This window comes from Neltuma alba, unplaced genomic scaffold (assembly GCF_004799145.2).
Source record: "Neltuma alba isolate B1F8T4 unplaced genomic scaffold, ASM479914v2 tig00010631_pilon, whole genome shotgun sequence".
Classification (NCBI taxonomy): Eukaryota; Viridiplantae; Streptophyta; class Magnoliopsida; order Fabales; family Fabaceae; genus Neltuma; species Neltuma alba.
In genome coordinates this window covers 197,604-225,020 of record NW_021635485.1, presented here as the reverse complement: position 1 = coordinate 225,020, position 27,417 = coordinate 197,604, and the positions used below count along the sequence as shown (strand labels likewise).

Genomic DNA, 27,417 nt, shown 5'->3' with positions numbered 1-27,417 from the left:
ATAGTTAAAATATAAAACCATTAACTTGGGCCTTGGACTTTTGAAGTCTAGAAATAACAGTCAACTATCAACCCAAATAAAATCTCATACTTTTGAACATACAAACTTATAAATCTTTTCCAAATAAGCTATACTTTTGAACATACAAACTTATAAATCCTTTTCAAATAAGCTAGGAAGCTCAATTAGTCAAATGACAATATTTATAAAAGAGTGTCACATGCAAGTCTTAGAGGCCTTCGGCCTTCTAACAGCACTCTCAGTAATTAGTAAAGATCAAAAGTATCAGTGCACAAAATCAGAGTGAATGAGTCCTATGTGGCAATATATAATAAATCAACACATAAAATAACAGGAAGGAGGCTATACAAGCTATAACAGTATACTAAGCCTTCGAAATCTTCTATGATGGGCCAATACTTGCATTATCACTTGAGAACATTAGAGACCATGAGGTGAGATGAAAGTCTCAGTAACTAACTTTTCAACTTATCAAATATACTAATATGTGCTCATGAGGTGTTAAATGAGACAGTTATCAAATTCAAGAAATATAGATATCAATAAAATTATCAAGCATGTAAGAAAAGATAATCTTAATCATATAAACTCTCACTATAAAAGTTAACATACAAGCCACATCAGTCTATGAAACATCCTTCCTTGAACCCCCTTAGCGACGTATTTGTAAGTATTATGGTTCATGCAAATCACGAAACAAGTCTACAGATTGAAAATTTACATTTTGTTCTTTGGTTACTGTTCACAATTTAAATTCCATATTACAGGTTATACTTCAAAAACTCATAACTAATTATAAAAAATCGTATCAAAGTGGTTCAAAATTTTATTTGAAGCTATTTTAATTCTCTACAGGAAAAAATATAAAACTGGACTTATCCTTAACCAATTCATACAGTTTATTCGTTAACTTTACTGTTCATTTGGTCAATTCTGGAACTTCCAAATTCTCTGCCTCAATTTCTAAAATTCATATCTCCTAATGTATACATCCAATTAAAGCAAATTACACATGTTTTTAAAGCTTGGGATGTATACTATGGGATCACCAAATTTCATGATTAGATTCACCATTTGCTATGTCAAATCAGAGCTGGAAGCTCATTGCTCCATGACCTACGTTTTTGTCTTTCATTAACTTCTCACTTTTAATTCTTCCTTAATTCAAGCATGCATAACCTCATCCCTTCAATCCATAAACTATTCCTATACATCATCATAGTCAATTATACATGATTAATCAACATCACATAACATTAGTGGCATGTTTATATCCTATATTAATGTACAAACTATACAACATAATGCAGTACATTACTTAAATTCTTTTCCTGTCTTCCTTGCTTCGCTTCTTGATTTCTTCTTCATGTATGCTTCCTCTTTAGTAGGGTTAAGGAGGGGTGAGATTTTGGAGAATTTCAGTAGCAACCAATACCATCAATATATGCAAGATGAATGCAAGTGTATGATATGCTTTCTTGATTATCTTGGTGCCAATTTAGTGATCTAACTTTATGCTCAATGTCTCCAACTACAAGCATGGCCATAAAATCATCAAGAGATAGAACATACATTATTCATACATAATTCATATCATCACAATTAGTATCATGAAAATCAACAAAACAAGCATAAACATCAAGCACATAAGATAGGTAAGTTCCCAACCTTATACCATAAGCTTTCCTCTTATGTTTCCTTTGGCTCCCTTGACTTACCAACCATAAGGGCTTTTAGTCAATCTTACACAAATTTTTATGTAGAATCTAAATATGAGCTTGGATTTATGATAATAAGATTCCTTCCCTTCCAAACTGTTTTGGCCGAGAGGTAGGATTTAAAAATCCTAATTTTTTAACTTTAATTCTAATGCTTCTAAAACTTGTCTTTTAGGTTTACCATGCACAGTTTTTCATTTAAAACTCAATGGAAGCATCAAAACTCAAAATCACATCCTAGGGTACATTTCCAGATTGGCCGAACAATGACCCCAAAATCCATATCATGCGAGTTTTCCAATTTTAATGCAATACCACTTAAATAAAGCTATAATCAATGACTTTAAACTAGATTTAACATCAAAATCATCCTTCCCCAAATATGACTCAATTCTGTTAGCATCTCCCCTTAGGGGAATCAATATTTTTCAACCACAAAACTCAAGAAAATATAGCATAATACAAGGTAGAATATCAACCTAATCTTGTATTCAAGCTTATGTACCAAGGTAGTGTGGTTCTCCTTCATTGAACTTCGAGAAAATATTTTGCAAGAGTTTCTCCCTCCATAGCTGAAAATGTGTGTGGGGGGGGGGAGGAGATGGCTATTTATAAGCCATGCCTTTGTTGATTGCCCACCAAGTTCAAGCTAATTACAATATTTAGGTGTCAACTTGTCAAAGCTTCTCGCTTAATTTTCATCCTTAAAATAAATCCAAACTAAATTGAATTTTCAAAATCAAAATCCTCTCCATTCTTGGCTTGACAAGTGGCACCAAAATCCCTTCCATGCATAGCTTGACAAGTGGCACATTTTTAGCCCAGTAAATGATAATGATATCCTTTATGCTTTATCAGTACACTTTGCACTGAAAATAATTCTTATTTCACAATTACAGTATCCTAGGCACTTTAATCATTTTCTATCATAGCCATAATACATTCTTATTATTTTTCTCTTCTCAAAATGCCCTCTTTTTTTTACCATCACAATTTTCTATTAAAGGTAAAGAACAAAACTAATTTAATTACCATAGTAATATGTGTTGGAAGGGCATATAAGGGGCTTCTTTCTACTTCATAATCTCTTATAATTCCTAGTGATACCTTGTGATTTTCTTGGGATTTAATTATCCTTAAAAATATTTATTTGGAATTTTCCAAATAAAAATCTCAATTTAGCTTAAATAGCCCTTAAGTTCCTTTATAATTTCATTAGGGGTATTTTGAGAATTAAACCACCTATACACTATTATATAATTTCCAACACATATTATCCCTATTATTTCTCAATTTTCTAAGGCTCTGAAATATTTCTAATAATTAATTTTTGTCCCATTTTTCTTAATAGTCAATCCTCCATAATTACCAAAAATTCCATTAAAGCTAATGTATGGGTATTTTTGTCATTTATCTTCATCAAAAGGTATATATACTCTATTTCCTAATTTCTGGGGTTTTTCTAAAAAATTTTCTATACTTTCTATAATTATACCTATTGACCTATAACTTTTTGAAATTACGATATTTGTAACACCTCTTTTGTTACCCCATTATATGTCAATTGGAACCATTATAATGTATTTCCCAGCATTTCCAAGTGAAAATTTTCAGTTTCAAAATTTCACATTTAATTCTGTTCGTACATTGTTCATCCGAATGTGGGCCAACTTTGAAAATTGATAACTAATTCTAGAAAAATCGAAACGAAGTGGTTCCAATTTTCACATGAAGCTTGCTAAGAGTTCTATAGAAAAAATATTCATTAGACTTAATTCCATCTAGAATAGCACCAGAAAATTTGTCAAAATGTACTGTTCATATGGTCAATTTTTGAATTTTTAAGATTTTAGCCCACCTTTGGAAGGGCATAACTCTTAGCACAAAACTCCAAATTTGATAGTTTATCACTTCATTTAAATCTAAAAATGAGATCTATTTTCCTGCAAAATCTCAGGTCCAAATTCCAACAATTGCTTATTATTTTATGTATCACAAGTTTAGCCTCTTTTTAGGGTATTTTTATCCTTTAATGCCAATTCCTTAAATCCTTTTCCCATTTGCCTCTTTCCACCACCTTTTGGCATTATGCCATTCAAATTTCCAACATTAGGACATGTCATATAGATCTAATTTACATCATATTATCATTCATAATCCATTACAAACTTAGCATAAAATTTAATATCACATTACATAATAGTCCAAGTTAACATAATATTCATAATACTCTTTCATCCTAGCACCGATTTCTGGATGAGCCATTCCCTATTTGAGACATAATTTAATATAGGGGGAATGAGATTTCATAGAAATCCCAGTAGCAATTGAATTATAACTATCATGTAAATCAAACAAGTTACAACATGACATGTTCTAGAACTTCAAAACATCCTCAAGTCACATAAATTCATGCTTAATCTCATGCTAGGGGGAACATCAACGCGTCTACATTAACACAATTTAATGGATTTGGCCAAAGCATAAACCAAGGTTATTCAATCAATCAAAATCACAACACAAGTTTCTCAATCTAAGCAAACAACAAATCATATTAAATAAGCAAGATATATAATCAGATTATAATTCAAAACTATCTTTTGTTACTTGTCCAATTTGATCACCTCAAGGGACAATAATCCTCCTTACTTCCCCTTCACAAAGCCTTGATGTTTCCTTGATGTAAGTTGGATGATTCCTTACCTAAAACACTTAAAAATTTCAAAGAAATAGGGTTGGAGCTACAGTGACAGAGTTTCCCCCTTATTTTTCCAAATTTTCTCATATTTATTTGTATTTTCCAAGGGGTATATGTAGAAAAATCTGATCTGCCTTCCCTCTCCCTATTTGGATGAAATTTGCCACCTCATGGGAGTCATGTGACAGTCATCAAGTGCTAGAAGAAGTCAGATTTGAACAAGTGGCTAGTTTCTAGATTTTTCCAAGCATTTATCCCTTAATTTTGCATTTATTTTCATTAATTCTTGAAGTAGCCAGAAAACAATGAAATTGGGCCCTTATTAGGCTCAATATGGGTCCCACAAATGGTTTGGACTGATCCAAAAAGATGGCCTACAATCCAAATCAAAATCCCAAACCAATTCGAAACTTTATCGGTTACTATTTAGCAGTAACCTTTCATAATTTTTCTAGACCTCCAAAAATTGATTTCTCTCCAAGATAATTCACCTTTTCAATATGAGAACATGATCTGAAAATTTTCAGAAATTTTTGCCACCTCTAAGTATTTATTTTGAATTTTCTCCAATTAGGCCTTTATCGGCGTTACTATAGGAAAATAAATTTTCTAAAATTAATTCCTAAACTTTCAAGACCTAAAACCAATTTTTTAAATTCAAAAAAATATTTATATGATTTTTTCATAATTTTCCCATAATTATTGAGGCTTCTAACTAATTAAAATAATTATTTTCCTCTAATTTTCTAATATTTTCCTGAAAAACCTCTGTTTACGGGAAATTCCATAATAATTTATTTTCACCATAATTTCACCTTTTGAGCCTCAATCAAATTTTCAAAACCTCTAACCCTCACTTTTCCCATTTTTTGGGATTTTCTAAAATTTTTCTCAAATTTTTCTGTTTTGCCCTTCCTAGACTGATAATTACGAAAATGCCAGCCCAAATCTTATCGGGGTTTCACATCAAAAGTTGGCTCGTCTCCCCGTCTGGTTTCTATATTGGCCCCATCTCAATTTTTGATTCCCTATGTCCAAGTAAAATTTCTCAGGATGTGACAATTCCTCCTCCTTTTAAATAAATTTCATCCTTAAAATTTAGAAACACACCTTATCTAACAGCTCTGAGTATCTGGCATTCATGTCGTTTTCCTTCTCTCGTGTGGCCTCTTCCTGAGTTAGATCCCCCCAAGATAACTTTAACTATCAGGATAGCCTTATCCTGTAGCTGTTTGATCTGCTGATCTATCACTCTTACTAGCTTCACTTCGAAGATGAGGTTATCTCGTAGCTCCATATTTTCGTATTCTAAGGTGTGAGAGGGATCCAGCGGATACTTTTTCGGTTGAGAAACATGGAAGACATCATAAATTTGACTCAAACTAGGGGGTAGGGCCAAGATGTAAGCCTCCAGGCTAACTTTTGATAGGATTTGGAAGGGTCCTGATGAACTTTGGTATCACGTTACAAGCTTTGATCGACCTCCATATACCCATAGTTGGAGGTACCTTCAGATAAACGTGGTTTCTAACTTTGAATTTCAAGGGTTTTCCATCGTACGTTGGCATAGTTTTTTTGTCCTTTATATGAGCTTAGCTTATTTTCATGACATTAACATGGCAGTGCTTATGCCTTCATAGCTTTTTACTGTACCATGGTATTTCAACTTCCTCTAACAATGCTTTCATTTATTACTTCTAGCATACCCAATTGTTCCCATCTTTACTTTAAGGGCATGCCTCTTCTGTTTCGTATTCTCATCTCGCATTTAGCTTGCCTGAATATATACCCTTCAGGACTTACAGCTTGCAGTTCCTTTAACTCTTACTTTCCTCCCCTTCTTTTAGTGGCTAGAGTAGAGTTGAGTATGACCTATTTAACAATAATGGTGTTTGTGAAAAAGTCAAGAGTACACTCTTTGTACTAAATAACCAACCTGAGGAAGTTTTTCCATTTTAGACTCATCCATGGTCATCTCATTCTCATGTTCTAAAGAGATACTATTCTCATAGCTCAGTAACCTTCCTTTAGGCTTGGTCTACTGTAACCTTGAGAGCTACCACGCTCTCCTGTAAGCCTCTTCAGAACCTACCGTGACCCTGAATTCTTTCCCATTCTGCCCAGACCAGGTTCCACTCTTTAGGAGTCTTTAGGCTAGTAGGCTGAGTTAGAGAATAAGTTGTCTATCCTCAGTTGGTGACTTAACTGATCATTCTCTAAGACCGATCACAAGTGCCATTAACAAACTCAAAAACCTGTTGTTAACTGATATATTGAAGTTGTTAATAGCGTTACAAAAGTTATTAATTGTTATACTGAAGTTATAAAAAATTTTAAAAAAATTGTTTTCTACCGCCGGAGCTCCAACGACCAATTATTGAATTTCTCGAAAAACCTATTGTTAACTAATATACTGAAGTTGTTAATAGCGTTATAAAAGTTGTTAACGATTATATTTAAGTTGTAAAAATTTTCAAAAAAATTGTTTCCGACCACCGGAGCTTGTTGAATTTCTCAGAAACCTGTTGTTAATTGATATACTAAAGTTGTTAATAAGATTACAAAAATTGTTAACTGTTATACTGAAATTGTAAAAAATTTTAAAAAAAATTGTTTTCGGCCGCTATAGCTTGTTGAATTTCCTAGAAAACTCGTTGTTAACTGCTATACTGAAATTGTTAATAGTATTACAAAAGTTATTAACCATTATAGTGAAATTGTAAAAATTTTCAAAAAAATTGTTTCCGACTGCTGGAGGTCCGACGACTGACTGGCCGGCCAGTAGGAGCTTTAATATTTTAAAAACAATAAATAAAATGAATGGTAATTTAGTCTTTTTCTTTAACATAATAATTCTACCAAATTGGGATTTCTCAAATTTAGCAGATCAATTGGGTATTATGAAATTCAAGTGTCATTTTTTTGTCCTTTTCCTTTTATTTTAGATGTTTTAAATTCAAAACCCAAATTCCCAATTCTCTTCTCCGTCTCACAATGGAAGACCACGGCCCCTTCCCTCGCCTTGGCACCTCGCGCCGTCGCGCGTCCCTCCTCCTGTCGCCGACCATCCTCGCCTTCACTGGACCACTCTTCACTCTTCGCTTTCGCGTACCCCCTTGTCGCTTTCGACTTCAACGACGGACCAGCTGCAGCTCTCGGCTACCATCTCCATTCTCTACCTCATCCTCGTCCAGTCTCGTCCTCCATCTCCAAATCTCCATTGCAGACCCGCTAAGCTGAAGATCTTGGCATCTCGAGTCTCGCACTCTCAGTCTCGTCGCTTTCCGTGAGTTCGTGTTTGGCTGGTAAGAGACAAACCTTCTTTTCAATCTAGATTTGGCCGCAAAGCATGATCTTCTGCTTCTTCTTGGTTGCTTCTGCATCTAATATGGAAAATACATAAAAGATTCGCATTTCTTCTTTTATCTCAAGAGTTAACTACTTTTTTTTCCTGCTAAAGCCGCATTTTCTGCTACCTTTCTGTTGTACACTAATACTCGCGTTAGCTAAAAATACTTGGCGATTAATGTTGCTGATTATAATTTTTATAATATATTTAAATTTATATTATTATGTATTTTTCTTCCTTTTGTTTTCTCTTTTTTATATCCAGGGGGTCTTATATTTCCATGCAATGACTCTTATTATGAGAACTAGCCATTTGTAGTATAGAGTTGTGGAGCCTGGAGATAAACTCTCCTCGGGTCCTTTGCATTCTTTTGTGGTTTTGATTTATGAATGTGGTAGATTGTTGTTTGTGAAATTGGTTTTATATGTTTTCATTCCATCAATAACATTACTTTTCATGGAAAAAAGACACCAAATGTTGAGCCGAAGCATCCAATTGGTATCAATCCCGTGGCTGAGGCAGACAATGGCATCAATTCCCTACCATCTAAGTTTTCTATTGAAGCTGGTATGCTTAGATTGGCCGAACTTCACCTTCCTTCTAAGTTGCAAAGTTATGCAGCAAGCACCATAATGAATGGTGGAGAGGAATTCTTTCGACAAGTCTTCATAATGCTTCCACCCAGAAGAGCTGTGATCTACTTCCTCAACTATCACATGAGAAGGAGCTGGGCATAGACTAGTATTTTTAATTTTCTACATTTTAACAACTGTGTTCATTGAGCTTAATCATGTTAATGTTATTGACTCTCTCTATGTTTTGATATTTTATACATTTTAATGACTATTAGCCTAACTAGCTTTTGTTGATTAGTCCCACAAAATACCTATATGGCGTTTACTGCAGGAAAATGGCAGAGCTCCATCTGTTGAATCACTGAAGTCTGTGGATCCTTCTCTGACTCTTTACTTGAAGTAGTTTTGGTTGATCAGCATGGTGATCCTAGCTTAAAGGAATTGCAGAATACAGCGCATTGTATTTCTTGTAGCTCTATAACCTCTAAAGAGTTTGCAACCGAATAGGGTTAGTCTCCTCGGCATTCTCAGCAAGAACAGTAAGCTTAGATTTTAAGTAAAATAAATTCATGGGGAAATTTTTATTTTTATTTTTATTTTATTTGATAGCTCCCACAAAAACCACAAATGGGCAACCAAATGGAGAAAATGAGGAGTAAACCAGGTTAATCATGGCATTCAGAATTTAACTGTTTATAATAATAGATACAATATGTCGATTTATCTGACCTGTGGTGTTACCACGTGGCACGGTGTGGTCTGTGAGGGCCTGCTTGGTACTATGTATAGATAGATAGATTAGAATGGGGGTTTGGAAAGCAATGAGCCAATGACTATCAATAAGGAGAAAACAAACAAAATAGTTTTATTATTACTTTTGGTTCAAAATATAGGAGTTAGACAAGAGTTAAAAAAAAAGAAAAAAGAAAGAAAAAAACAGTACAACGCTTAAACCAACTGCTTTGCTTTCTCTTACTTTTACCTGTTGATATGTTAATAGGCCAACGTTAAACTTGCCCTATCCAACAACATTCATCATTTGAGATGTCACTTATGTTTGATGAATATTAATATATCTTTGTCAAACTCTGTTTGCTATCTGCATACTTATGTTCTAGGAAAAATTATAATAAGGTCCCAAGAAATTGTGATGTATATTTTACACATCACGTTATACTAAATTGATGTATATATAAGAATTTTGACGGCATTTTTATTTCTTCAGCTTCCTCCTCTAATATATCACTTGCTTTCAGAAGCTATTCATCAGTTTTCGTGAGGGGACGGCCTGTGGGGCTGGCCTGTTTTAAAATAAAAAAAGCCTTAGGCTTTTTTGATGATTTGTTTGGTCTAATAAGCCAGGTCTAGGTTTTTTAGGAAGCCTATTAAGCTTGTTAAGCTTAACCTAGCCTATTTATTTATCTTAGTTTTAATATTTATTTTATACTTATATCTAGTTTTATTTCAAATTTTAACATATAATTATAACTTGTTTTCAATAATATTAATTGTAATTAAGATTTAAAATATTACTTATGAAATTCAAATTTAAATAAAAGATAATAATAAAAAATAATTATTATGTAGTATGCATGTTTACTTTTTCATTAGTCTATGTATTTTTTTACTATGTATTTAAAAATTTTAAAATTATAAGCTTTTTTAATAGGCTCGGGCCAAGTTAGACCTTTATACAAGTTAGACTTAGGCTAAGAACAAAAAACTTATAACAAGCTATAGGTTAGGCTCAGGAAGGCTTCTTACTAAACATGTCCGGTTTGTTTTCATCCCTAATCTTGAACCTACTTCAGAAGTTATCTGAACAGTATTAAGTTAGTTTTTTTGTAATAAATGAGTATTGTCTTTTATTAGAATATAAACTTCTTATCATGTGCAATCACCATAGGACTATTTTGGGAAAAAAATTAAATAAATATAGAAGATAAAGTAATATGAAGTCTTATATTTATGATCAACTTGAATTTTTAACTAGTTTTTATATTCATGACCTGGGGTACTATTTATTTATGGAGGATTAAAACCATTACGGACTCCATGGAAAAAGCGCCATTATAAATACACGTATAAATAAATCTAAATCTGACACAAATCAAGAAATTTCCATTTGTAGGAATAAAATATTGACATAATGAAAGAAAGAACACATTCAATTAATCATATTTTTTACATCATTTTTTTTCATATAAGTCTCATAAAAATTATTCGAGAAGGAAATTTTTTGCATTTTCAACCCCCACCTCTTCATTAAGGCACTTAGGCAGTGGTTGACGAAGGATCTATCTTTTGTTTCCTTCCTAACGTTCTTCTCTTGTAAGTTTGCTGTTTGTTTAGTATGCAGATTTTCGCTTGGGAAAAAAAAAAAAGAATGAAGAGAAACAGATTTCCTCTTTCTTTTGTTATCTTATTATTGTGTGATTGTTATGAATATTACATGAATGTCCATTTACCCCTTCCTCTTTATCTTCACCAAGTAACTTCCACTACCTTCACCATGCATTACTTCTTTACTATCCATCACTCCTTCACTATCCATTTAATCTTGTAACTCACCTCCATTCACATTCATGAGATTGATTATTCACTATATCATTTAAGGACAATTGTAACCAATTTGTAAGATTATGCCTATAAATAGGACATGTCATTTATGTTGTAGTATAAGTGAGAAATACATTAGTTCTCTCATTCTCTTGTCTTCGTCTTTCTCTACTCTACTTTTGTGATTTCATTTTGACTCCATTTCACAAAACGTTATCATCATGAAGCGCTCTTATAATCGGAAGGTAAATTTTTATATTTTCATATTGATTTGTTTCATAACTATTCCATTCTCTTAATATTAATTTTCATTTAACTTTTATATGATAGTATTATCATTTCAAATCTCATGAAACTTGAGTTTATGGCTCTTTACATTACTAGAAAGAATTATTTAACCTGGATATTAGATGCGAAAATCCATCTAAATGCTAATGGTCTAGGAGACAATTAAGGAAGGCAACCAAGCATCCAACCAAGATAAAGCCAAAGTCATGATCTTTTTATGTCACTATTTGTATGAGGGACTAGAGATTGAATATTTGACTATAAAAGATCTACTTGTTTTTTGAAACAATTTAAAGGAGGGGTATGATCACTAGAAAACTATAATCCTTCCTAAAGCTCATTATGACTGGATGCATTTATATTTGCAAGACTTTAAATCTGTGATCGAATATAATTTTGTAATGTTTAGAATTAGTTCTCAACTGAAACTATGTGGAGAAAAAAATATTGATAAAGATATATTATAAAAAACATTCTCCACATTTATGCATCCAATGTGCTCTTGCAACAGTAGTACTATGAGAAAGGTTTCAAAAAATATTCTGAATTAATTTCTTGCCTGTTTGTGGTTGAGCAAAATAATGAGCTTTTAATGAGAAATCATGAATCTTGTCCTACTGGCTTCACTCCATTCCCAGAAGCGAACGTAGTAGCAAGTGAGTCAACCCATCACCGTGGACGTGGCCGTGGTCGTGGAGCATTTCCACCAGAAGTGGGCAAATAATGATGAGAATCATCAAAAGAAATCTAGTGGAAATAATAATCATACTGAAAAACTTTGTTATCGTTGTGGTGGCAAGAGTCATTGGTCTCATACTTGTCGTACACTAAAACATTTGGTTGACGTCTATCAAGAATCGTTGAAAAATAAGAATAAAAATAGAAATAAAGGCAAAGAGCCAAAGATGTAAACAAATTGTATTAGAGAAGAAGGCGATTTTGATTATGGTAACATGGATTTTACTGATTTCTTTGCCGATTCTAATGAAAGAATTGACTACTTAATTGGTGGTGAAAGTATCCAAAAATGAATCATCTTGATGTAATTGAGTTTTTATAGTTAAGTATATTTTAGTATTTCACTTACAAGTGTGCTCTTTTTATCTACCACAATAAATTCTATACTTGTAAGGTTATTATCCCATAAATAAATATAATTATGAGTTTTTTCATAAAATTATGTTTTTTTAATTAATCGTGTTTTCTTTTTAATCTTTTCCCTTTTTTTTCCATGAATAATGACTATTATTGACATTAATAATAAAGATTTATGTCTCGATGATAGTGCAACAACTCACACAATACTCAGAAATGAGAAATATTTCTCTTCTCTAGTAATGTGAGAAGCCAATGCCCAGATTATATCTTGAAGTATAAACCTCATTGAAAGCTCTAGAAGAGCCCATATATTACTACTTGAAGCAACAAAATTAAACATTGATAATGCATTTTGTTCTACCGAGTCTAATAGAAATTTACTGAGCTTCAAGGATATCTGTAGAAATAGATATCATGTTGAAACAACAAATGAAAGAAATCAAGAATATTTTGTTATCACAAGTTTAATTTTTGATAAGGAATGCACTTTAGAAAGATTACCTTCCTTTTCTTCAGGCTTGTACTACACATTTATTAATACAATTGAAACACATGCTATTATAAACCAGAAGTTTACAATTGACAATAAATTTAATGTTTGGCATGACCAGTTAGGCCATCCCGGAACAATTACGATGTGAAAGATAGTTGAGAATTCATGTGGACATTCATTGAAAAGTCAATAGATTCCACAGTCACATGTTTTTTCATGTGCTGCATGTTCTAAAAGAAAGTTAATCACTCTACCATCACCAGCAAAAATAGAAAGTGAGTTTCTCACATTTCTAGAACGCATATAAGGGGATATTTGTGGACCGATACACCCACTATGTGGACTATTTAGGTATTTTATGGTTTAAATTGATTCAATAAGATAGTCACATGTTTTCTTATTATCCTCTCGTAACCTAGTATTTGCAAGGTTGCTTGCTCAACTAATTAGATTAAGAACACATTTTCTTGACTATCCAATCAAGAAAATATGTTTGGATAATGCTGGTGAATTTACTTCGCAAGCTTTCAATGAGTATTGCATGTCTCTTGGGATTAATGTTGAACATCATATACCACATGTTTATACGCAAAATAAACTTACAAAATCATTAATTAAATGACTACAATTAATTGTAAGACCATTTACTTATGAGATCAAATCTCCTAATTTCTGCTTGGGGACATGTAATTTTTCATGTAGTAACATTAGTTCGTATCAAGCCAACAAGTTATCTCAAGTCCTTTCCTTTACAATTGGTTTTTGGTCAGAAACCTAATATCTCCCATCTAAAATTTTTTGGAAGTGCAGTATATGTTTCTATTGCTCCACCATAACATACTAAAATGGGTCCCCAAAGAAGGATGGGAATATATGTTAGATATGAATCTCCTTCTATAATAAAATATTTAGAACCAACAAGAGATTGTTTACAGCCCGATTTGCTGATTGTCATTTTGATAAATCAAAATTTCCAACATTAGGGGGAGAAAAGAAAGAGTTGGAAAAAGAGATTAGTTGGAAGGAACATTCGTTATTTCAACTTGATCCTTGTACAAAATAATGTGAACTAAAAGTTTAAAAGATAATTCATTTACAAATATTAGCAAATCAGTTGCCAGACACATTTACTGACCCAAAGAAAGTGATCAAATTGTTAGATATGATTAGTTTTGATGATGTCAAATAATAGAGCAAAAAGTTTACATAAATTATTTATCTCATATTTTGACTACCTATCATACTTAATATCCTATGTAGTTTCCTCAAGAAAAGAAAGGAGTTATTATGTTGAACTTTGAGTTGTGAAAAATGATCAAGAGGAAGAAGAAGAAGAGAGATTGAGAAAAGAAGAACTTGCAAGATCAAATGGAAATATCAAGATTCAAGTTCATAGATTTGATGTTAAAGGTTGCAATGCTCAATCAGAAGTTTGGATGGCTCAGTCGGAAGCTAAAATATACAACCGGGAAGTTATACCATCATATATTGAGTCACCCTTCATATAAACATGGAAAATAAGCTTCAGAGGTGATTTTCATGGGCAATTATCGATCACTTGATCGATCATCCATTTATCGATCAAGTTATCGATAAAATGCATCCTCTGTTATGCTCTGTTCTTCGTTCAGCTCTGACATAGGTTCGGTATTTCTTCAATATCTCTCAAACCACAAATCCGTTTGAGGTGAAACTTAATTCATATGAAACTAGACTCAGAACACGGTTCATGGACACCAAAATCAACTTCAAAGAGTTTCATATGAGGGAGATATGTTGCTCGAAACATTGCAGTAAGGATTAACGCCTTGATTCCGACCTTTAGTCATTGTGATGAAGATAAATTTTCAACCACAACGAATTTTGGGGTGATTCTTGTTGCATTAGAAAGTAGACTCAAAGAGCTTTCTGGGGATAGGTCATTTGCAAAATTTGGAGCTGAATTGGAAGAGTTATGATCACTCAAAGATTGACCTTCGTTTTGCTGGAATCAGACTTCGAATTTATTGAGGCAAAGACCAGAAGTTCTACACTGAACGATTAAGTTCTCAAGCAACATGCTACTCAAACATGTTATTGAGTAAAAGCTCTAGAAGAGATGAAGAAATGAAAAGCCATTATCATATGTTACTCGAGCCTGATCAAGCGACTACATACTCATCGAGTTACTGGTATTATCTCCTCAATTCTTCTCTTTTATCTTCATACATATTATTAAGGTTTCATCAGTAACATGTTGGATAAATGATTTTTGGATAGCGTTATAGATGAATATGTTTATCGATCACTTGATCGATAACTGTCAAGTTTTATCGATCATGTGATAGATAATTTAGTCTGCTCAATAACTTGCTAGATTGATCGATCAACTAATCGATCATTGGTATAGCTGATTAATATAAGATGTTGCAGGAAATAATCGATCACTTAATCGATCAGACCTTTATCGATAACTTGTTCGAATATTACATGTCTTCTTACTCGATATAGTGCTCTGTCAAAACCATTCGTTTAAAATCTTTTATCGAGCAATTGATCGATCAAACATTTATCAATCAAATGATCGATTATTATCTTCACTGCATTAACTTATGTTGAATCATTTTTTCGATCACCTACTCGATCATTGATTTATCGATAAAATGATCGATCATTCAATTTCCTGAAACTCCTGTTTTCACATAACGTGATCGATAATCAGTTTCTTTACCTTACAAGATTAAATCTCTGTTTTTCATTTTATCGATCACTGGATCGAATATTCATTATCGACCACCTGTTCGATTAATCCACAGTCTGTGTTTTTCGCTGAATATATTCTTACTCATTGTTTATCGATAAGGTTATCCATCATTCATTTATCGATAATGTGTTCGATCATCAATGACTAAAGTTTCATTTCTGTAACACTTGGATTATCGATAATCTGTTCGATCAACAAGTGTTCGATCACTTGTTCGATCTTGGAACGTTTTCCGTTTTAAATATCAGTCGACTATGATGATTCTTAAAATCAATGATCTATTTTCTTTAAAGCTTTTCTCAGCCTTCTTTTTACACATAACTCTCTATTAAAAGGATACGAAGGCAAACATAACTTGAAAAGGTTTATTCTTGGATAAATCATTTTTGGGTCACTGTACTCATGTTTCATCATTTATCGATCATTTCTTCGATCATCACATGATCCATAACCTATTCGATAATTGCATATATCTACTATATCTTTTCCTCATATAATTAATCGATAATATGATCGATCAAAGGATTATCGATCAAGGCATCGATTAAGTAAGTTTATCTTACTTTCTGAATATCTGAAGATCTGATGATTGATTCCATGTTTTCCAACTTATTGTTTCTAAGATTATCAGATACTTATCACTTGATCTGAGGAAAATTATTTCAGGTAAAGAGCCACAACGAGTTTATGAGGTAAAGAATCGACTTTCGTCAGAAGCTTCCAACGGCTAGTTTCAACGGTCATATTCTTCAAGCCAAACGGGAAGAAAGTGCTCAACGGTCAAGTACCCAATATCATCTATAAATAGAAGAGCATTCAAAACAAGAAAGAAGAAGAGTTCAAGCTTACAACATCAAATGCTAAAATGCCGAATCAACATATTCTCATTTAGAGCTCCGAAAGAAAACTCCCTGTCTCTGTGCTCCATAGACGAAAACATATGTATCCGTAAGATAGAGAGGAGAGTTTCCCAAACGTGCTTAAGATTCATCTATCACTTCTTTGAGAGAAGAAATATTCAATCTTCATTATCATTATTAGATTGTATCCTTACGATGAGTAAGGGGGAGTATTTACCTCGGTGTGAGGTTACTGTTGAATAGACTGGTTAGTCTAAGGATTGTAAGTGGCAACACAAGTGCCCGAATCAAACTTGTGGTTGTAGTGGTTCTCAAGTACCCGTGTTAAACTTGAGGGAGATAGTCGATTGAAAATCTCAGGGGGAGCCTGGGGACTGGACGTAGGTCAGTGAGGACCGAACCAGGATAAATCACAGTTTGCATCTTCTCTTCTCTTACCTTTTTATATTTCCAGCTAAACCATTTTACTACTGTGATTATACTTATGTCGATTCATTATTTTTATATTCAGAATTTCTTATGAATTTAATTATATTGCGAAAAGGTTTTTGATTTTAATTAACACCCAATTCACCCCCCCTCTTGGGTGATCAGCCATTCTAACACAAATCACATATTCCAGCTGCTAATACTCCTATTAGAATTGATGTCTTTGTTGGACCACCTGCTATTGTAAATGAATTTAAAGCACGTATGAGCATGGTAGACCCACTAGTTTGAAAGATAAAAATCCTCGAAAGAGAAAAGGAGCTAAAAATATAGATGGCCAAGTCAAGGATAATTAAGAAAAAATAGTAATTTCATAGGAGTCATTAGATAATGCTAATGTCTCAATTCCAAATGAAACTCAGGTACCTGAAATGTGCGAAAATGATGAGATATCAAAAAATTATGTTATGAATGGAATACGATGGCACCGAAATGAAGTCAACATTAACAATATTTTTGCATATAATATAGCGCTTGATGTGATGAATGATGATGAGGATCATGAGTCAAAGTCTATTAGTGAATGTAAACAAAAAAAAAAGATTGGCTAAAATGGAAAAACACAATTGAGGCAGAATTAAATTCACTGGAAAAGCAAAAGTGTTTGGACCGATAGTCCATATTCCTGAAGATGTAAAACCAGTTGGATACAAATAAGTCTTCGTGTGAAAACGAAACAAAAATGGTGAAATTGTAAGATATAAGGTACGACTTGTTGCCCAAAAATTTACACAAAGACCTGGTATTGATTTTGAAGAAACATACTTACCAGTAGTGGATGCAACTACTTTTTTATGTTTAATTAGTCTGGCGGTAAAAGAAGGACTCGATTTGCATCTGATAGATGTTGTTACAGCTTATTTGCATGGCTTATTTGACAATGACATTTGTATGAAACTCCCTGAAGGATTCGAGTTGCCAGAAGTATACACTTCAAGTTCTCGAGAGCAATACTTAATTAAGTTAAATAAATCTTTGTATGGATTGAAGCAATCAGGACGTATGTGGCATAACCGTTTAAGCAAAAATCTCTTGGATGAGGTATACAAGAATGACCCAATTTGCCCATGTATCTTTATGAAAAGATCTAAAAATGAGTTTGCTATAATTACTGTTTATATTGATGACATAAATATTATCAGAACTCTTGAAAAGCTTACAAAAGCTATGGGTTGCTTCAATAAATAATCTGAAATGAAGGATTTGGGAAGAACAAAATTTTGTGTTGGATTGCAAATTGAATATTCAAGAAACGAGATCTTTTTATATCAAGAAACCTATACAAGAAAGGTCTTGAAACGTTTTTATGTAGATAAATCACATCCATTATGTACTCTGATGGTTGTAAAATCTTTGGAGAAAGATAAAAATCCTTTTAGGCCTCGAGAAAATGATGAAGAACTACTTGGTCTAGAAACACCATACTTTAGTGTAATTGGTGCACTCATGTATCTTGCTAGTCACACACAACCTGATATATCATTTGCTGTTAACCTACTAGTAAGATATAGTTTGTTACCAACGCGAAGACATTAGAATAGAGTTAAACACATTCTTCATTGCCTCAGGGGTACTATGGACATGGGATTATTTTACTCGAACGTACCCAAGACTTCATTGGTTATGTAGATGCTGGATTCTTGTCTGATCCACATGTTGGTAGATCACAAGCAGGTTATTTGTTCACATATGGTGGTGTAGCCATTTCTTGACGATCTATGAAACAAACCATATCAGCCACATCATCTAATCATGCAGAAATTCTTGCAATACATGAAACAAGTCAAGAATGTGTATGGTTAAGATCGATAATACATCACATACGAACCACTTGTGGCTTGTCTTCCAACAAAATGATCCCAACAATTCTATATGAAGATAGTACTGCATGTATTGCATAACTAAAAGAAGGGTATATCAAAGAAGATAGAACAAAACACATTTCACAAAATTCTTCTTCACTCATGATCTTCAAAAAGGTTGTGAAATCAACATCCGGCAAATCCGTTCCAATGAAAATCTGACAGATTTGTTCACCAACTCACTTTCTTGTACAATATTTGAAAAACTTGTTCATGATATCGGATGACGTAGATTCAAGGATATCAACTGATGTTACTAAGAGAGGGAGTTAACACCTGTTGTACTCTTGTTCCTTGACTATGATTTTTATCTTACTGCGTTTTTCCTAGTAAGGTTTTTAATGAGGCAACATTAGATAGTATATCAATAAATGTGTACTCTTTTTTTCCCCCTAGGTTTTTATCTTATGGGGTTTTTCCTAGTGGAAGTTTTTTAACAAGGCACATATTTGTATAATGGACATCTAAGAGGGAGTGTTATGAATATTATGTGGATGTCCATTTAACCCTTCCTCTTCGTCTTCACCAAGTAACTTTCACTACCTCTACCATACATTACTCCTCCACTATCCATCAGTCCTCCACTATCCATTTAATATTGTAACTCACCTCTATTCACATTCACGAGATTGATTATCCACTATTTGTCATTTAAGGACAATTATAACTTATGTGTAATACTATGCCTATAAATAGGGCGTGTCATTTGTGTTGTAGTACAAGTGAGAAGTACAATAGTTCTCTTATTCTCTTGTCTTCATCTTTCTCTGCTCTACTTTTACGGTTTGATTTTGGTTTCATTTCATAAGAGTGATGAGTTTGTACTGTTTTATTCTGTTTATTTTGAATGAAGTAGTTGGTGATTCTGTTTAGAAGAAATAATTAACAATTCCCAAAAAATAGGAGGAAGTGGCTTGTAATATATTTTTATTAAATTCTTGTTTTATAGTAATATTTTAATATAAGGTTATAATATATTAATCTAACGATCTACCATTACGGCTCAACTTTGATTAATTTGGGTTTGAACAGAACTGTTATACACTGTCAGCTGCCTCGTCCTGTGCTACATTTATCACGTAATTCATAACTTTATATTATATTTGTTCAAGGGAAAACGGTGGGAAAAAAATCATGAAAATTATAAAATTGTAAGTCAGGTATTTTATAAAAAAATTGTTCATTTGCCATTTGATTATTCTCAAAGCTTATACAAATCTTTTAAGGAGTATTAATTTACAATTTCACAATTTTCAGAGTTTTGTTTTGCGATCTCCCCTTTGTTTTATTTTATATGTATAATTTTGTTCACCATCAATTTTACAGTGGAGGATTTAAATTCAAGTTTGTAGTTTCACGTAAAAAGGGCATCTCCAGTCCCCATTTTTCCTTCCCTCCATTTTTATTTACTTATTTCCAACATTAATATTGAAATTTAAAGTGTTCAGATTTTATATTTCAAAAAATAATTTTATAAAAAATTTTATTATTGTTTTTTAGGTTAAAGTATACATTTAATTTTATGAAAAATTTCAATTTAGTTTTTTAATTTTAAAAAGTATACTTTTAGTCCTCAAATCCTAAAATTATTAATAACAAATAATGACATTGATGTTTTAAATATTAATAAAATATTTTTAAATACTAACATATTAAATTTAATTTTTAAAATAATCAAAAAATTATTATTTAAGTCTAGAGATTTTAAGTTGAAAGGACCAAATATATTAATTTTAAAGTTAAGAAAATTAAATTAAAACCTTATATAAAATTAAGTATTAAATTTAGTTTTTTTCCCCTCCAAAAGCAGGGTACTGCTTATCACTCCTCTGTCATATCTATACATGATGCCAATCTCTATCATATCTACACCTGATAACTATACGGCCTATCACTTTCTCATTAATTCCAACCAGTAAGATTAAAATTTAAATGGTTTAGATTTTACATTTTAAAAATAAATTTATAAAATATTTTTTATTATTATTATTTTTTAAGTGGAGAGACTGTTTATTACTTCTCTATCTTATATAAACCTTATACCAATCTCTATCATGTTTATACCTGATATCTATATCACTTATCACTTTCTCATTAAGTTCAACCATTAATATTGAAATTTAAACTGTTCAAATTTTACATTTTGGAAAATAATTTTATAAAATATTTTTTTATTGTTTTATTTAAGTGGAGAGACTGCTTATCAATCCTCTATCATATCTATACCTGATACCAATCTCTTTCTCATTAATTTAAATTGTACTGTTGAAAATGCATTCGGCTAAGATCTAATGATGGCCTATATCCACACCGAAAAAGCATCAATATATTCCCTTTTCCTTGGAACTCCATAACCCTTCTTCACATGAGATTGATTAATAAATTTTTTACTTTTCTAAAATTAAAGTGTTTTCATTACATTTTAAAGTTGTAATTAGTCTTGAATTTAGGGAGGTAAGATGTACTCCTCCGGCCCTTAATATAAGACCCATTTAACTAATTTAATTAAATTAAGGAAGTTAGGTAAGTTAGTTAATTATAAGAAATGTAACACATTTTTCCTAAAATACCATAATCATCTTTCTTAATACCCTTTCTTCTTTTTCTATTTGATTATGGTTGAGGGAGTATCCATAGGGGTAATTTAGAGAAAATTGATAAATATGATAAATGGGTCTTATATTTAGGACCAAAACCAACTCAACAATTGGGTCCTATATTAAGAACCGGAGGAGTATTGTTTTCCTTTTCTTGGATGCGTGCTTGTACTTTTTCTCATTTAAATTTAATACACACTGGCATGGACTCATGCATTCCTTTTTCTTTTTTCTTTTCCCCTCCTTTGGTGCACTGAACTAATTAATTGTCAGGGGTTCTATTCTTTGATTAATTCTCAAGGGTTCTATTGTACTTTTTCTCATTTAAATTACTAACACCTTTGATTATATTTTGTTGCTTTGTATAAAATATCAAGGGTTCTATTCTTTCTTGACAAGATTGAATATTCTTGATCTAGATGATTACTAAATTAGAGTGATTTTTACTATCTTTATCTATTTTTAAACCAAAGTAAAATCAATTATTTAACTCAAGTATTATTCAAGGGAGTTATATCAATTCTAGTTAAACATAAAAAATCATGGATATAGAAGACAAAAGCTAAAACAAATGAAGGTGGAGAAACAGACTTATTATGTAATTTCAAAAGAAGAAAAGCAACATGCGAACAAAACATTGACGGCGGCCACATTGGGAGGGGAAGAAGTTTCCATTGACATTGGCTACAGATACCCCTTTGATATGTTTTTCACCAAATATGATATCTGAAGCCGTATTTGTCCTTGTCAATGCTTTTTTGTGAAAGGGACCTGTTAAAAAGGAATTTATTGTGGGACCTGATTATTTGTTGGTTAACTTTACTAAATTTCTAGTTAAAAAGGTATTTGTTGTGGGACCTGAAGCCATATTTGTTGATCTCAAAAGCAGGACGCCTTATGTATTTTGTGGTTTTATCTTTTTCAGTTTAAAGGTCGAAAATTTTTAATTCAGATGATAATGCATGACTTTTGTTGAGTCAAAAAAAGAATCTAGTCTGATATAGTTCATGAGGTTGATACCCATTTCTTGGACAAAATCTTCCAATATTTGTAAGGTAAAAATTAATCAAATTTCTTGAACTAAGAAGAACATAAAATGATCAAGGGAAATGCTACTATGCAAAAGCTTTTGTCGCAAAAAAGAAAAAAGATATGCGTGTTGAAGAACACAGTATTTTGGGTTACTTGCATAGGATTTGTGTCAACTCACACACTCTTCTTAATTATTGTTCATATTGTGAAAATACGATAAGATCAGACTGTTTCAAACAAGAATATTAAATATGAAACAATTTGAGATTAGGTTAAATTTCAGAGACAATGTATTTTATAACTAATACAAATTATTATTTCATCATAAATTAATAAGAAAGCGATATTATTATTTAAAAATAAAAGAATTAAAGAGAAAAGTAGACATTAAGCCAAGACAATTTACAAAAAACTAACCTTGTGGAAGAAGACGAACAAAGGTTGAAGATATACAAAATGAAGGAGCTAGGCAAGACGCATTATCCAGATTTTCAACAAGTGTCAAGTGATGATTAATACAAATCAAGACAAAGATTATGATTTAAAGATAATTCTATTTATAAAATAACATAATAATAATGCAGACCATATATCACTAATGCTATAAGATATAATATAAGATATTTTATATGAATATCCAAAATCAAACATGAATATCTGGTTAAAAAAAACATGAATACAAGGATATTTTTCATACAATGCCTATGTCAAATAATAGTAAACATGAAATATTCAAATCAAAATTCATCTTCGTATAAAACTTAATAAAAACCATTAATGTAAAAAAGAGTTGACTAATTTTAATCAGATAAAATAGTTTATATGATATAAAAATTATCTAAAATAAATTGGATGGAACTCGTTAAATATCACACATTTTATTGAATAAAATAAAAGCTTGTATGTATAAATAAAATCAAAATCCAATTTCATCTAATACAAATGTCAAATGGTTGTAATTGAAATTCGTCTAACACTCAAATATATCTGTCATAATTTCAGAGTATTTATTTAAAATGTTTAAGAATTATTAGGAAATTTATTATCTTATATTTTCTTTAAAAAAAGGACAAAAGGTGCATTAGAAATTTAGAATTTCCACATTTAAATGTGTGAAATATACATATTTAAAATATGCATTCATATTTTATTATATGAATAAACAAAACATGGCACGAAAGATATCATGATATTTCTCACATAACGTGCGAAATTGTAAATATAAAAATCAAAATAAAACCAATTTTATTGGCCAAAAGTTTATATAAAAGTAATAAAAACTATTAAAACCATTAAACATATATAAGATATTTTATTTTGGTAAAAAAATATAAGATTTTATTTGATACCAAAACAGTTCGTTATTCCCCCTCGGGTCGAAGCCTTCGCACCTGCTCGGCACTCACTCGGGCTTTGCTGTTCGCTTCTTCTCGTCACTCCCAGACTCACCGTCGGCGTCCGTTTCTTTCAGGTACGGTTCTGCTTTCGTCCCTTCTTTTTCTCATTGGTCGCTACGTCGCATAGAGTACAAGGGTTCTTTTTTTTTTTTTTTTCCCCGTCGACAACATTGAATATCCTTGATCCCAATGATTACTAAGTTTTAGTGATTTTTGCTATCTTTATGAGCAAACTAAAATCAATTGTCAAGTTCAAGCATTTTTGTGATATTACTTAAGGGGACTCAAGATCCATGGATAATGCTGGTAGAGGACGCAGTAGGCCAAAGCGGAAGAGGTTGGAGAAAAAGACTTTAAAAGAAGAGCAAAATGCGAACCAAACGTTGACTGCAGCAACATTGGAAAAGGGGGAACTTTCAATCGACATTGGGCAGAGAGATATCCCTTTGGTTCGTTGTTCACAAAATGTGAGGTCTAAAGCTATATTTGTTCTTGACAATGCTTCCTTGCAAAAGGGCCTGGTTAGAAAGGTACTTGTGTGCTAATTAATAATCTTTACTGCCCAATCCTTGTTTATGGGCTCCATTGTTTATTGGTTAACTTTGCTGATTTTTTAAGTTGTGAGAAGATGGTTAAAATTTGTTTATCTCAGTTCTAGTGCACCTTATTCATTTTGTAGTCTTCTTATGTGCTTCGTTCAGGAATGGAAAATTCTGAATTCAGATGATGATGCCCAACTTTTGCTAAATCAGCGGAAGAATCTTAATGATTATCGGCCTGACATAGTTCATGAGGTTGGTATATTTCCTGAACAAAATCTTCCAATATTTTTAAGATAAATTAATCAAATTTCTTGAACCAGAATGAACATGAATAGATGAAGAGTAATGCTATCTATGCAAAAGCTTTGGTCACAAAAAAGTATTAAAGAACATAGTGGTATGGGTTACTTGCATAGGATTTGTGTCAATTCACGCATTCTACTCTTAATTGATCATAATTTAAAAATAGGCTACCTACTATTGTATTAGACAATACCTACATAATGCTCAAAATAAACAGTTATCTTTGGAATTTTACAGGCTCTCCGCTCCATTTTAGACAGCCCGCTTAATAAAGCTGGCATGGTAGCAGCTATATATGTCAAAATTGACAAAGGACTTCTTTTTGAAGTCAGACCACATGTTCGACTTCCACGAACATGTAAGCGATTTTGTGGTGTCATTTGTAAGTATTCCTTTATGTGACTCTTTCTTCCTTCATTATTTTTTCTTCCATAGGCCAATTGATGTTTATTTTATATCTTATTATGAATAATGAGATCCTTTTTTCCTAAATTTTACTTTGGTCTTATGCAATACTCTAGTGGAATTGCTTCAAAAATCCCGTGTGTATGCAAAAGATACAAATGAAGTACTCCTTCGTGTTCTTGAAGAACCTGTGACACGCCATTTACCAGTCAATTCTCACATAATAGGCGGGTTATTTTACTGTCTGGTGCTTTAAGTTTTTTGCTATCTTACTGCTTTGGCTAGCTGATGAGATGTAATCATGTTGTTTTGAGGGGATGCAGGTCTCTCTTATAACTCAGAAAGGCTAGTTGACATAGAGGATTATGTGTCGGCTATGGATTATGCTGTTAGTCCTGTATACGTGGTATGGTTCAATTTTATTAACGGCTTAATGTGGCAGAAACTCTATGTTCAAACTAGGTGTGATATTTGGGCTTCAATCATTGTGATAGATTCCTATGTGTTCTCAGGTGGGTGCAATGGTGAATGGGAGTGTAAAGAAGGACTATATGCATGATTATATCTCAGGTAAAGGCTTTTGAAAATGGTAAAAGTAACTACACCTTCCAGAAATTTTCAAATCCCACCTGTATAGGTTGAATTTCAATTCTTTTTCTAAAACTTTTCTGACTTATATTACCTTAGGGGTTTTGAAATCCTAGTCTAGTCTGAACAAATATTTTTCCTATGAAGTAATTCAAATGTTGTGGAAAAAATTATTTTTCTTACTTAAATTACTTCATCTACAAGTAATCTTAAAGCTTAATGTCCTTGTATCCATATTTCCACATTTTCTACTCTCACTCTATCTGGGGGCTTGTGGATCTTAATGCTTGTGTTCTAGACATAGTTATCAAGTTGATATATGTATAGCAAAGTGAAAATGTTGTTTTTAACTTGCTAATCATATCATTAATAACTAAAAAGTTCTAATTTATAATCAAAATACTCAAGAAGAGTGCTCGAGGGAGCTATGGAGTCATAGATTCATTAGTAATTTGCTGCTGTGATGTGAAACAATACGGCATTTATATCTAACTATCCCTCGTAAGAGTCAAATATCGTCATCGTCATCTAGCATGATTCTTTTCATTTGCTTCCTCAAATCCCAAGCTCTGCTTTTCATTTCATACTTCGGTTTACGGGATTCCTCAAGTCATCCTGGAATTAGTATTAGTATTACCAATTCTCCTACTAAAACAGTCGTGAATCAAGCAATTGAACAGCACTTATATCCGTCATTCAGACGTTTTATCGCTGACAACATCTTTTTACTGTTTTATTATGGTATACTTAATGTAAGTTGTGCTAATATTTTTTGTTTTGTTGTTATAGTTTCTGGTTATCCACTTTCTGCCAAATGCTGCATAGGACTGATCTGTGAGGCAATGGAGCAAAAATGGAATATCTTTTGAATGCATTCCATCAAGTAGTAGGTCAATTAGAAGGACCAAAAGTTTATTCCTTATTTATGTCAAAGTTCCAAATGCAACTGAAGATTCTTTGGCTGATTTTAAACCTTAAATTTGGAGTATATTAAAGATTTTAGCACTTTCTCTTGTTTCCCTAACTCCGTGAAGTATTGTGTGTAAATTAATAGTAAGAGTGCATTTTTTTGGCCAGAAAAGATTTGTTTGGTTTTGATGTGCTTAAACATAAGGAATCTAAAGTTGTGCATGACTTTTGTAGAATGGTGAATTTTGGAATCACTCTTGTTCAATTTTTTTTTATATTCGACGTTTTATTTCATGATTTTGACAAATACTTTTTCCTCTTTTCAAGCGTCATTTTATCTTAGTGTATATCTTTGAATAAAGTTTTTAATATAATGAAAGCGGATGGGATAGGATGGAAAAAAAGGGAAAATCTTCATTTAAAAATTAAATAACAAAGGTGATGCAAACCAAAGAATGTCAGGGATCACTAGCTTATTACAACGAAAGTAAATATGAACAAGCAGAAGACATCAGATGTGCCTTTAACATGATGCTCACAAGCAGTGCAATAGGATTCATTTGTCATATGCCTTTGACTTTCCTTATTAATCAAATGGTGTTTTTGGAGACGAGCCACAGCAAGCTTTTGATTTATTCGGCACTAAGCCAACACCAAGCTGATTTCCATCTAGAATCTTTGCAAGAGCAAGAATTCTCTCATAAAAACCATGTAGGCTGAAGATACATGGAAGGAACAAGAACTTGTGAGATTCTCATGACATGATAGGTAGTTGGAGCCTAGTTCTGGCTATTGGAAATAATACTTGAAGAAAGTGGTCAAACTTGTTCCATACCCATTGTTCATAGGGCTAACAAATTTGCAGATAAGAATTAAAAGCGCCTCACTAGA

General features: G+C 32.2%; 1 protein-coding gene and 1 long non-coding RNA gene across 3 annotated transcripts; both read left to right on the top strand.

Moving 5' to 3' along the window:
- The first annotated feature begins 7,462 nt into the window (after positions 1 to 7,462).
- Positions 7,463 to 8,664, top strand: LOC114757773 (uncharacterized). The gene is made up of 2 exons (XR_003741611.1): positions 7,463 to 7,742; positions 8,254 to 8,664. It is a non-coding gene; the product is annotated as an uncharacterized LOC114757773 (long non-coding RNA).
- A 15,123-nt stretch (positions 8,665 to 23,787) lies between these two features.
- LOC114757788 (ribosomal RNA small subunit methyltransferase NEP1-like) lies at positions 23,788 to 26,625 on the top strand. Of its 2 annotated transcripts, none has more exons than XM_028946869.1 (8): positions 23,788 to 23,853; positions 24,054 to 24,309; positions 24,481 to 24,573; positions 24,862 to 25,006; positions 25,146 to 25,256; positions 25,353 to 25,435; positions 25,542 to 25,599; positions 26,407 to 26,625. In XM_028946869.1, exons 2-8 carry the CDS (start codon positions 24,073 to 24,075, stop codon positions 26,484 to 26,486), a joined length of 807 nt encoding a protein of 268 aa, XP_028802702.1. In that variant the 5' UTR covers positions 23,788 to 23,853; positions 24,054 to 24,072; the 3' UTR covers positions 26,487 to 26,625. The 2 variants fall into 2 exon arrangements, with proteins under 2 accessions (XP_028802702.1, XP_028802701.1); XM_028946868.1 differs by having other exon boundaries at positions 25,524 to 25,599.
- The last annotated feature ends 792 nt before the right edge of the window (positions 26,626 to 27,417 follow it).